Source organism: Myxocyprinus asiaticus, chromosome 21, assembly GCF_019703515.2.
Source record: "Myxocyprinus asiaticus isolate MX2 ecotype Aquarium Trade chromosome 21, UBuf_Myxa_2, whole genome shotgun sequence".
NCBI classification, from domain to species: domain Eukaryota; kingdom Metazoa; phylum Chordata; class Actinopteri; order Cypriniformes; family Catostomidae; genus Myxocyprinus; species Myxocyprinus asiaticus.
The window spans coordinates 5,916,688-5,929,496 of NC_059364.1; the positions used below are offsets into that span (position 1 = coordinate 5,916,688).

The 12,809-nt window shown below is 36.7% G+C and overlaps 1 protein-coding gene across 1 annotated transcript; it reads right to left on the reverse strand.

The window, feature by feature from the left end:
• Positions 1-2,650: 2,650 nt before the first annotated feature.
• syf2 (SYF2 pre-mRNA-splicing factor) lies at positions 2,651-12,606 on the reverse strand. The gene is made up of 7 exons (XM_051647991.1): positions 12,563-12,606; positions 12,076-12,174; positions 11,077-11,202; positions 10,145-10,262; positions 7,980-8,070; positions 5,057-5,155; positions 2,651-3,126 (listed from the first exon to the last, which is right to left on the reverse strand). Exons 1-7 carry the CDS (start codon positions 12,578-12,580, stop codon positions 2,961-2,963), a joined length of 717 nt encoding a protein of 238 aa, XP_051503951.1. The 5' UTR covers positions 12,581-12,606; the 3' UTR covers positions 2,651-2,960.
• Positions 12,607-12,809: the final 203 nt, after the last annotated feature.

The window sequence follows — 12,809 nt, forward strand, 5'->3', positions numbered from 1 at the left end:
ATTGTTGAAATCCTCATTACTAAAAAAAAAATCTATAGACACCAAGGTCATGATTTTAGGACACCCGGTTCAAAAGTTACGGGCAAAAATAGCCCGTAATAACATTTCTTGTCCCTCTGCATGTACCCTCAGATCATGGTCCTGATGAAGCATACCAAGTTTCATTTCGATAGGACAAAGTGTTTCCGAGATACAGCCTCAAATCCTTTTTCACGGCCACCTTGTTAACTATGTGTTTGCATAACGTTTCAACAAAATCGAAAATCACAATTAGGTTTAATTCAATCTGTGACTATTTTGAGGTATTTTTTTTTGTGCAAATCAGGCAAAGTTTGAAGCAGCAGTAGTGAAAATAAATAAATAAATGTCATAATCCAAGATGGTGGCCACTGTAATGATGGAGCTTTAATGTAAGGGATCCATTTTAATCATCAGGAGAGTAATGAGACACAAACATTTTGTTTCTAGGCCAAATGGTTCAAAATATTCAGACAAAAGAAACCCTATCAGTGTGCCAAATTTAATAATTTTCCTATAAACGGTTCATAGGGCTGCCATTGGGAAGGAATAATAATAATAATAATCCTAACGGATACAAAAGGGGCTACGTCCCTTTCTGGGCTTGGCCCCTTGCTAGAATCTTTAGGGATATTAACTCATATTATTACATTATATAATACTTATCAGCACTTTAGTTAATATTCTTTCAAATTATGAGAAAAGTCGAAACATTTTTAAAGAAACCTCTAGACACCTTTCCACAGCCCCCTGCCATACCTTCACCAGAGATGAAAAAACCCTGTAAAAGGATCCGATCTCTTGGAATCACATTCAATGCTCCTTTTCTTGCCCCACGAGCAGCTCAGATATCAAAGGGTTTATTTGTGTGGCCCCCTCCGTCTAATCACCCACAGCCAAAACTGCCACTGAGAACAAAAGAAGGAAACCATAAACACGGCATGGCTCTAATTCTCAACACACGACTTAGAAAGCAGCTGCCTAAAGCCAATTACCCCCCGTCCACAGGGATAATTCATAACATATTCATTTAGTTGCAGATTCCATAGATCTTTGATACAAATTTAGTCCTATACAGTCTTTCAAGGATGAATGTAACTGTTTATCACTTGTGGAATGTTCTGGAAATGGGCATACAAAGCCTCACAATTTACTTCATATTTGTGCAGCTTTTGATGTTTCATATGACAGGAATTACAAATTAAGCTTCCATGCATCCATCCACCCATCCATCCATCAATCTGGGGCAGCACATATCAAAGGGCTTGTAATTTTTAGTAGACAAAAGCCTTAGTTTATGTCCTAGAAATTATGATTTGCTACTTGCTAGATGGTGGCAGGTGGTATTAGGGGGAAGGGACATTCTCATTTTAAACAGCATTTTATTTAACAAAAATGCCACTGCGAACATCATTATTTAGGTATATTTTCCAGGAAGAGAAACGTAATTTGAAATGTGCATATCTGAATTATGATTTTGTCATTGTTTAGCAGAACACTAGCATACAGATAATTTAAAAGCTAACAGACATGCACTAAAAGCCACAAAAGTCCAATTATGATTTCATAGGCCTTTAAGAATTTGAAATGCTCCACACAGATTCACTCTCCATCACTCTAGAAAGCGGCGTGTACTCACAGTAATGCATGAATTAAAGTGATATGGGAAAACTCCTAGTTTACTTTAAAGTCAGTATAGGTCACGTCCCGGTGCTTGATGACAACAAGACCTGAGGACAGATGACTGAGATAGCCAAAAGGAATAATTGAATTGTTTGAAAAGTTGTATTCAATTCTTTCCTGACGTCATGGGGGTATTCATGCAACATTAGTTCACCACCAAATGATAAACAATCACATCGGATTCCCACTTATTTACTCTCTCTTTCCCACATATGATAAGAATAATTGACTCATACAGTCAAGCTGGTCATTATCACAAAACAAGCCCCCAACAAGGTGATCAGGGCTTTCCAATTAAATAAAACAACAAGAGCTGTTGATTTAAAGTGTAAATTCAGTGCGATTAATTATAAGCAATTAGACCCGGCTCCAGCTCTTTATGTAAGGTGAGTCAAGGGACCCTCCGGGTGGGCTGAACAGTTGGAGATGTGGGTGTCGAGGTGGGCCAGGTCCACCCAGGCCCCCCCGCCACAATAACGTAATGCATTTTAATGATCTGAATAATTATATTCATAACATACGTTTATGTTTAAAATTATTTAAATATAACAATAATTATCTAATAATTATATATTGAATTAGTTGAGGGCCTTTTTCAGCAAATATTTATGTATTCTAAAAACATTAATATTAAATATTGAGTTTTATTAGACAAGAAGAGAGAGCATGGCGTGATACTAGAAATATGAAACTACCACAGCTTTTCAGTAAATTAGTTTCCTGGAATAATCAACTGAACAGTATTTTATGGTACAGAGACAATTGATCGAAAATAGTTGACTGCAGAATGCTACGATTGGCCAATTAAATTAAAGTAGTCCAGAAAGCTGTGTAATAAAGAAAATTAACGCCTTGGAACATCTGTCAACCAATCAGAATTAAGAATTCAACAATTCCATGGTATAACTCAATAATGTTACATGAAGTCAACACCATTAAGTCAACTGCATTTCATAGTTAAATGTCTTTATTCAAATAAACGTCCACTGTTGCGGAAACAGATTTAATTTACACACAAAAAAGCAAAAACTCTGACAGGTAGACCCCCACTCTACCACTGCAGGTAAAATAATTTTGCCAATACCTAAGTATGATAGAAAAGTAAAAAACAAACAAACATTATTTTTCATTTACAAGACCACCGAAGAAGAAACATCCTTAGAAGAGAGTTTATGTCTTCACATGAGGGTAAAACATTAGCATATGACGTCTGTATGGTTGCTTGGTAGATGGAGAGGTGCCATTTGTAGTCTCCATGGTTACACGGCTGTTCCTCTCTCCAGGTTCTGTTTGATCTCGGCTGTGTATTTGCCGTAGAAACGTTCGGCCTTCTTGTTGAACTTGGCGTTCCTCTCGTTAATATAATCGATGTCTGCGTCGTCATTGTAGGCCCTGCGGCGGCTGTATTTCGAACGCTTTTCAATCCTGAAGACACAACAACACATTTATGGAGATTTAATACACACAGGGTCTAACTAAATATACTCAATATAGAGTATATCTCAATATTTTTGTATTTGCTCTTACATGGCCTACAAGGGTGATTTTTTTCAATCAAAGGACTATTATTTCAATCAGAAAACAACTGTTGTCACATAAGATTCAAAATGTTTATTTCAAGAAGTAAACTATAGTTTAAAATAATCAAGACACGTGAAAAGAAATGAAAAGAATATTTAACCATTTCAACTAGAGGTTGACCGATAGTTGATTTCGCCGACACGAAAACAAAAAGTGGTGGAAAAGGCCGATAACCGATTAATCGGCCAATAGTTTTTCAAATCGATTTATAGAATGTAAAAAAGAAATAAAATTGTCTTTCCTTACTATGACAAACATAGGGGCTTCAAAAGTCCATTGGCCCGAGACTTGGCTTGTTAACAATGCTCTATTTTTGAGTATTTACCAAATTAAGCTGTTTATAGCCTATATATTCACAAGATGAAGGATTTTGTGTGTAAATACTGTATATATTTTACCAGATGAGGTTTAATGAGGAATACGGTTTTTGTTTATTTAAATAATTATTAACAAAATATAAAGTTGGAGACACTTTGTCTGTGCTGACGGGGCACGTTTCCATATAGTCCTTAATTTATCTAATCTGAAGTGAGTGTAAAAATATTGATGAATATTGTTAATGATGAAAGATTTATAACAGCAACTTCCCACAAGGTGTCAGGGATTTTTTATTTCACCTCTAGAGGCACTATCACAAACTATCGGCAACTTTTGGCCTAGATTTGTGCTGATAACCGATAATTCCAGAAAGCAACTATCGGCACTGATTAATCGGTAAAACCAAAATATCTACTTGTCTACTTCTAATTTAAACTTATGTGAACTAATATCAATACATAGTAAGCAACAGTGTTCTTTACCAACACTTATTTTCACTTAAACATCTTAATAAATGAAAAACGGTAAGTGGGGACTTCTTCAGTCACAAATCATTGAATTGAGTTGAGTTTTAAATCAATTAATAGAAATGCACAGTTTGAACTTACCAACTCTAACACTGTCATTAAATCAGATACACTGTCAAAACATCTTAACACTCTTATGCTCACAAGTAAAGGAATGATTGCAAAACTGTCTAATGAGACACTCTTTAGGAAACTAAATGGCCAAATAAAAACTATGTTAAAAACATTCTGATATTCACAATGTGGCTAACTTTTATACTGTCAGAAAATCATTGCGAATACATCGTGAATATTCAATCTATTGCCCTACCTACATTTTAGCCATTCATTTCTAAACGTTTCACACTGTTACAGACAATGTCAGTTTTCAAACTCCATCAAAGAGGCTCTTGCATCCTCTCACATCCCCACCCCCCCCACCCCACACACAGACGGTTCTTGAAACATCTTCAAAGCGTGTTTATGCGTCATGATCTGGCGGCCGTAGCCCTGTCTAACGTCTCTCAGAAGCTAAAAGCAGGATAAAGAATGCTGTCTCACACATAAACAAACCCTCTTCAACACACACCCATACTCTGAAGACACGCAACTACACAAACACATCTGGACTGAGGACAAATACACACAAACGTGCCTCCCAAAGCAGACTAAAATTGGTTTCAACATAATTTGCCACATTGAAAAAAGAGACAATCTGTTGAAAGCATTTTCTGCTAGCACTGATGGAGAAAGGTGGAAATGTGTGATAGAAATGGTGTGTAAACGTGGCAAATCCATTAGGAAGAGATCTGTTGACCAGGTGTCTCTACAGCTTATGAGATCCCTCTAGTGAACTTAAAAGCTAAGAAGTTCTCCAAGTCATATTTTATACAGTATGCTGGTTGATTCGGTTATTCTGTTTAACGCTACAAACACACAGAGATCCTTACTGTTTCTCCACATCCTCCACCATGCGGTCGATGCTCTCTTTAGAGGGGACGTGAGTCCCGTGAATCAGACTGTTGGAGGTGGGGTGGAAATCTTCACCACTAAGTGGAGACAAGAGAGACAAAAATCATTAAAGACAAACTGACAATCGAAATTTAACCAAAATTTAAAGGGATACTTCTAAAGGAACACTAAATTCTGTCACCGTTCACTCACCTTCATGTTGTTCCAAACCAGTATGACCTTCTTTCTCCTGAGGAACACAAAATGAGATGTTGGGCAGAATAACAGCCTCAGTTACCATTCACTTTCATTGCATTGTTTTTCCATACAATGAAAATGAATGGTGACTGAGACTGAACATTCTGCCTAACATCTCATTTTGTGTTCCTCAGGAAAAAGTCATACTGGTTTCGATTTTCATTTTTGGGCTTCACAAGAAACATCATAAACATGGCAAGAAATAGTATGCGAACACTTTGGATTATTCTGCATTTAGGTATAAATTTGTCTTAAAATCTGGTTTGATCTTCATCTAAGTTACAATAATGAACAAATGCAATCTGTTTTAACTAATGGCACACATATTATTGTGTTGTTCTTGTACATACTGAATGCATCATTTCCAGGTTGGAAAAAGTATGTGAGCCCCTAGGCTAATGACGTCAACTAAAGCTAAAGTCAGGAATTCGCAAACCTGGCATCCAATTAATGAAATGAGATCGGAGGTGTGGGTTAGAGCTACTCTGACTTATAAAAAGCACTCAAACATTTGGAGTGTGCTATTCACAAGAAGCATCTGCTGAGGTGGACCACGCAAAAGAGAGATCTCAGAAGACCTTCAATCCAGAATTGTTGCTTTGCATAAAGCTGGAAAGGGTTACAAATGATCTCGAAGAGCTTAGATATTCATCTGTCCACAGTTAGACAAACTGTCTATAAATGGAGACAATTTAGTACTGTTGCTTCTCTCCCTAGAAGTGGTCGTCCAGCCAAGATGACTCAAAGGGCACACCACAGAATGCTCAATGAGGTAAAAAAAGAACCCTAGAGTGACAGCTAAAGACTTGAAGGAATCACTGGAACTGGTTAACATCTCTGTTTATGAGTCTACTATATGAAAAACATTAAACAGGCAAGGTGTCCATGGCAGGACACCATGAAGGAAGCCTCTGCTTTCCAACAAAAACATTGCTGCATGCCTGAAGTTTGCCAAGGACCACCTTGAAACTCCAAAACGCTACTGGGAAAATGTTTTGGTGGACTGATGAAACTAAGGTTGAAATGTTTGGGAAGATCACGCAGAACTATGTATGCCATAAAAAGGGCACCGCGTACCAACATGAAAACATCATCCCAACGGTGAAGTACGGTGGAGGGAGCATCATGATTTGAAGACAATTTAAATAATTAGCTATTAGATTGTTATTGCACTAAAGCCAAAAGAAATTATTAAAATATTATCTCTAGGGATGCAACAATGTTTCGGCCAATTATTGACCAAATTAAAACCATCGGCTATAACCATTAATATAAACCGCCAATTTCAACCATCCATTTTTCATAAGGCCATTTCCTTCCTAACGTTCGCATAAAGTTGAAAACGCTGTTCTGAAAAACCAATGGTTCATTTAGAATTAATTACATATATTTATTGTGATGATTAAGTTTATATCATTTTGTTCTGTGTGAAATATAAAGAAATACCAATCAAAATACTGTAAATGAAATCTTAAAAAGTAGGGCATGTTGAATATAAAAATTCATAATATGAATTTGTAATGTTCTATCATAATATGTAAAATATTAGTTCTAATGTTTAGAACCGCAAAAACAAAAATGCAAAAACGTTTTAGAAGTGCAAAATAACATTTTCCCCTCGCATAAATCAACTTGTTACATATATACAGTTGTGCTCAAAAGTTTGCATACCCTGGCAGAAATTGTGACATTTTGGCATTGATTTTGAAAATATGACTGATATTGCAAAAAAAATCATGCCTTTTATTTAAGGATAGTGATCATATGAAGCCATTTATCATCACATAGTTGTTTGGCTCCTTTTTAAATCATAATGATAACAGAAATCACCCAAATGGCCCTGATCAAAAGTTTACATACCCTTGAATGTTTGGCCTTGTTACAGACACACAAGCTGACACACACAGGTTTAAATGGCAATTAAAGGTTAATTTCCCACACCTGTGGCTTGTTAAATTGCAATTTAAGTTTCTGTTACCATTATGATTTAAAAAGGAGCCAAACAACTATGTGATAATAAATGGCTTCATATGATCACTATCCTTAAATAAAAGACAGTTTTTTTGCATGATAAGTCGTATTTTCAAAATCACTGCCAAAATTTCACAATTTCTGCCAGGGTATGCAAACTTTTGAGCACAACTGTATATATTTTTTATAATTTTATCTTGTATTTATCTTTCATTGCAGCTCTCTTAAAATGTTGTCATGTGTTCAACAGATCCAATTCATACTCAATGGAAATTATTTCCTGTTAGAGTGATCCGATGACAAAATAAGTTAAGTAAACAAAATATCAGTATCAGTCTCTAGTTTATTGTTAAAATCGGTATCATATAAGCCAAAACATTTTATATCAGTGCCTCCCTAATCATCTGGAAAATATTTAGCCTACTTTGTAGTATGGTGACAGCATATATTTTTTCAACCCAATTACTGAGTAATGTTAAATGTATAAACCACGGCAATAATATAAAATTGGTAAATATAGCTTAGTTTTGTATTTTTTTTACATTTATTTCTATGGACCCCCCAGCACCCCCTTGCAGGCCCCAGACCACAGTTTGAAAACCCCTGGATTAAATCATTTAAAATTTAATAATAAAAAAGTTGACCAATTCAAATAGCCTGTGTATAGTTAAGTGAATATAACTGAGGTCTCACCACTCCTCTCTCTGTTTCTCGTAGTTTTCCATATCAGGCTTGATCTGCCTTGTCAGTCTCTGGTACTGTCTCAGCTGGGCCTCAGCGTACCCTACACACACACACACACACACACACACACACACACACACACACACACACACACACACGCACGTACGTTGGTGTGGCTATCCTTATGAGGACTCCCCACAGACAATGATTTTTATACTGTATGAACTATAGATTCTATCCCCTAACTCTACACCTAACCATCACAAAAAAACATTCTGCATTTTTACATTTTCAAAAAAACATAATTTAGTATGTTTTGTAAGTGATTTGAATTATGGGGACACTAGAAATGTCCTCATAAATCACATTTATAGCATAATACCCTTGTAATTACCAGTTTGTAACCTAAAAAATGTCCTTGTCAACCACCCAAACCCACCCACACACACACAGATGAATAAAAACATCAAGCCTTGGGGGTCTGGGAAGGGAAAAGGGCTTTTAGAGGAAAAAGCAGATAGCAAATGAAAATAATTACCAGAGCCAATTATAAACAAACATGAAACAAGCACTGCATGTTTTTTATTTACACATCTTTAATGTCACAAATGGCAGCCATATTTCCTCCAATCATCACCTCTCACTCTCAGCCAATAGAAAGCAGCCAATCAATCAGGCTGCTCTTTAACGTCTTTAATAGGGATGGGCATTTTGGTCATTTTGTCTCCTCAAGTACTTGAGAGGCAATGAAATGTACATATGTATATATAATAACATGTCTGACAAACGTCTTTGGCTGCTGAATTGCATCTTGTTGTTCCAGTGTATCATCTATTCATTTTTATAGGCTGGTATAAAATAATCTGTTACAAAATGTACAAAAGATTGCATAATCAAAATACATAGCATCATATTTTGTCATTATGTGAAGATTCGCTGCCCAACTCAATGAAAGAATGTGCACAACGTGCGTCTGTCTGTTCTTCCTACAGGTTACCGTAGTAATCTTGGTAACCAGTTTTTTTAGTGACAGTCTGAACCGTCTATTTTCAAATTGCTTTCAGTTTTGAAGACACTGCATTCTGTTCCATTTAGCTGTGCTCTGTCTAGCTGTTTGAAACACTTGCCTGCTGTATATGTGTTTCTTCAGCACGTTGAGTCCACTGCCATGTGTGTGTCCAAGTGTTCACTTCTGTGGGAGAGTCGCAATTCTCTGTATTGTTGTTCCTGTGATAATTCATGATGCGTTCCATTCAACTCGGAGAGTCTAAATTTCCACCTTTCAACTGAGGAAAGTGCAACGGAATGACACTTTATGTCAGACTTCTAACTTGGAAACTGGTGCGGAAAACTTCAACTCACATTTCGACAAGATGCAGGTGTGTGTAACGTCACGCAGGGCAGGGAGGTTTACAGTCAGTGACAAACATTCACTTTTGTTGAATAATATCTTAAGCGAAAAGTCACATCATGCGTGATCACCATCGATCATCGCTTTCATGATCGATCATTGCTGACACGTCCAAGTACCCAAGTACTCGCGCCCATCTCTAATCTATAATGTAATAAAATGAGTATTTTATACTAGAGAATAGGGAGTAAATGTGTTAGTGCCTATTTTGAATAATTCAATAGGTATTTTAAGGTATTTCATCTCCTTTTCCCCCCTCTTATGATGTGGTTGATGTACTTGAACTTGATGGACTCAAACAAAAAGATGCATGCTAAGTCTGGCATCAGTGCAAAAACAGCTTCACATTATGTAACACTTAAGCTGAAAACTAACACACAAAGCAGTACAACCTTATCAAATGGATAGTGGATAATTCTGATTGGATGGACTATGTTCAAAGTGGTTGCAAAATATCTGATATATTCTCACTTTGGCTGTGAAAGGAAATCAAAACAGTTGCACTTGCGACGTTGCTCAATAACTGTAAACAAGTAAACTGTGCTTTGTGTTACATCCTATAATAATAATAATTTCTTCCTTTTCTTCAAGTGTTAGGGACATGTCTCAGTCTGTGTTTTGTCATTACTCATAAATGTAAACAACATGTAGCATCTACCACAGTATAAATGGTATCAGCAAAATCTCTAGCGGCTGACACATTTCTACTGTTGCACTGTATATACCGTCATAACATGCATTGCGTCATGAGTGTATTTCATACCGGAGAATCCTGGATCAGGATTTTTTTTCTTTTTCTTCCTCTCCCATCTCTCTGCATCTTCAGCGCTGACCTCCAGGAGCTTCACACGGTCATAGTCCTCCCCACGCTCTGCACATTCCTGGCACACACAAACATCAGCTTTACACACTCCTCATAGACTACACACTCAATATGGGTTTTTAAATGACCGATGCCAGTACTGTTATCTAGAGAGCAGGAAGGCCAATATACACTCACTGAGCACTTTATTATGTACACCTACTTATCTAATCAGCCAATCATGTGGCACCAGTGCAATGCATAAAATCAGGCAGATACGGGTCAGGACCTTAAATTAATGTTCACATCAACCACCAGAATGGGGGAAAAATGTGATCTCAGTCATTTCGACCGTGGCATGTTTGTTGGTGCCAGACGGGCTGGTTTGAGTATTTCTGTAACTGCTGATCTCCTGGGATTTTCACGCACAACAGTCTCTAGACTTTACTAAGAATGGTGCCAAAACCAAAAACATCCAGTGAGCGGCAGTTCTGCAGATGGAAACGCCTTGTTGAAGAGAGAGGTCAACAGAGAATGGCCAGACTGTTTCAAGCTGATAGTAAGGCTGTGGTAACTCAGGTAACCACTCTGTACAATTGTAGTGAACAGAATAGCATCTCAGAATACACAACACTTTGAACCTTGAGGTGGATACGCTACAACAGCAGAAGATCATGTTGTGCTCTTTATTAGGACCATGTGCTCCTAATAAAGTGCTCAGTGAGTATACATTGTTCAATAATAACCAAAAAATAAATAATTGAAAACAGAAAATGATTAAAAACCATTAACAACACTTTTGGTAAAGTTTGAAGTTTGTTCGTCATTATTTTTGCAATTCTGTTTGGTGATGTAGTAATGACAGACTGCAACTTTAAACTCAGTTGCTGTACCTTCTTCCTCTGGTCCACCATGAGCTCATACTCCAGACGAGCTTTCTTGGCCTCCCAGTTAGACGGCAGCTTCAGTCTTTTGTCTTCTTCCACCACCTCCTGATGATTCAGCTTACGAGCCTCATTCTACAAACACAACACAATCACATTTCATATAGATGATATTACGGAATATTATTTTGTGCTGTGACAATAGTTTTCGCCAAGAGCAATGCCAATACAGAGTTTGCTACTAATCTACACTAACTACACTAAAGGCCCCTTTACGTGACTTATAACAGAGCTTTTAATGTACCAGTAAACACTACATGGTTGCTACATTGTTAAAAAGCAGGAAAACTTTACAATAAAATAAACAGTGAAAACATGTATTCGAGAGCATAATTTTTTCCCCTGGTGATGGTTTTAATATTTCACAGCAAGAAATAAAGGAATTTTGGAATGTGGGTTCACAAAACTTGGATGTTTTTAGTCAATTTAAATTAGTTTAAGTACTGAGACTCCAGTTTCATTTAATTCATTTTAAAAATTAAAACGACATAATATACAAATGTTGACAATAACAAGTTACAGAGAGTGCAGCATAAAAGTAATCCATACGAATCCAGTGGTTAAATCCACATATTCAGTAGTGATATGACAGGTGTGGGTAAGAAACAGTGGAGTCTTATGGATTACTTTTATGCCCCCTTTATGTGCAGTTTTGGACCCAGTTAACTTGAGATTCAAAAAATCTTTGTGTTCAGCAGAAGAAAGAAAGTCACACACATCTGGGATGGCATGAGGGTGAGTAAATGATGAGAGAATTTCCATTGTTGGGTGCACTATCCCTTTAAAACATTAGAGGGATTGGTGATGTCAGCCAAAAAAGAAAATCTCTTCAGAAGCAGATATAGTTTTTACTTTCTATAATGTGATCACTGATGAGGCATGCACAACAAGACCATGAAAGTTTATAAAGAAAGTAATTATGAAATGAGGTACATTGTTGGGTTTTACCCTTTTGAAATGAAGTTCTCTGAACTTTCTCAGTCTCTCCTCTCTCTTCTGTCCTGCTGGACTCTCTGTGCTCTCCTCTTCACTGCTGGGAGCAACAATCTGCACAGTGATCAAATCAAAGTGTCACATTACCATATCATCAATATTAATGTAGTACATATGTCACTTTATCACCGCTGAAATCTTACATTCAGCCCTCCAGATCGAGAGTCATCCTGAACATTAGGTTTTAATAAGATGTGAATTATTCCGTTGAATGACACTAAACTCTTTTGATTTTTAGATTTGTTTACATTCACATTTCAAAAGCTGCTGATTAGCACTATTAGCAACGACAATATTAATATCGCTTTAAAACAGACACGCTTAATTTTAGCAATTAAATTGACAGTTTTAGATATTAATTATTTTTATTCAAGCAGAAGAATGAATAAAGACCCCGGTTAGGTTCATATTTAAAGTACTTTGTCTTTCGTGATTTGTTTACCTCCGTGCCAGATGCCATGCTGTCTCTCTTTAACAGGAAGTGCGTCACAGCACACAGTCCGGATGCATTCAAATAAACTAATAGTTCCGCTTTCAAACGTCTTTGGTTCCTGGCCATGTTAGTAAAATACTATACTGTATAATCAGAACAGATTAGGACACTAAAAATGCAAAAAGAAAGAAACTAGAACGATGAACACTGATATCACACGTTAGTGTGCTTATGTGTGCTTTTGGGTTGTATACTT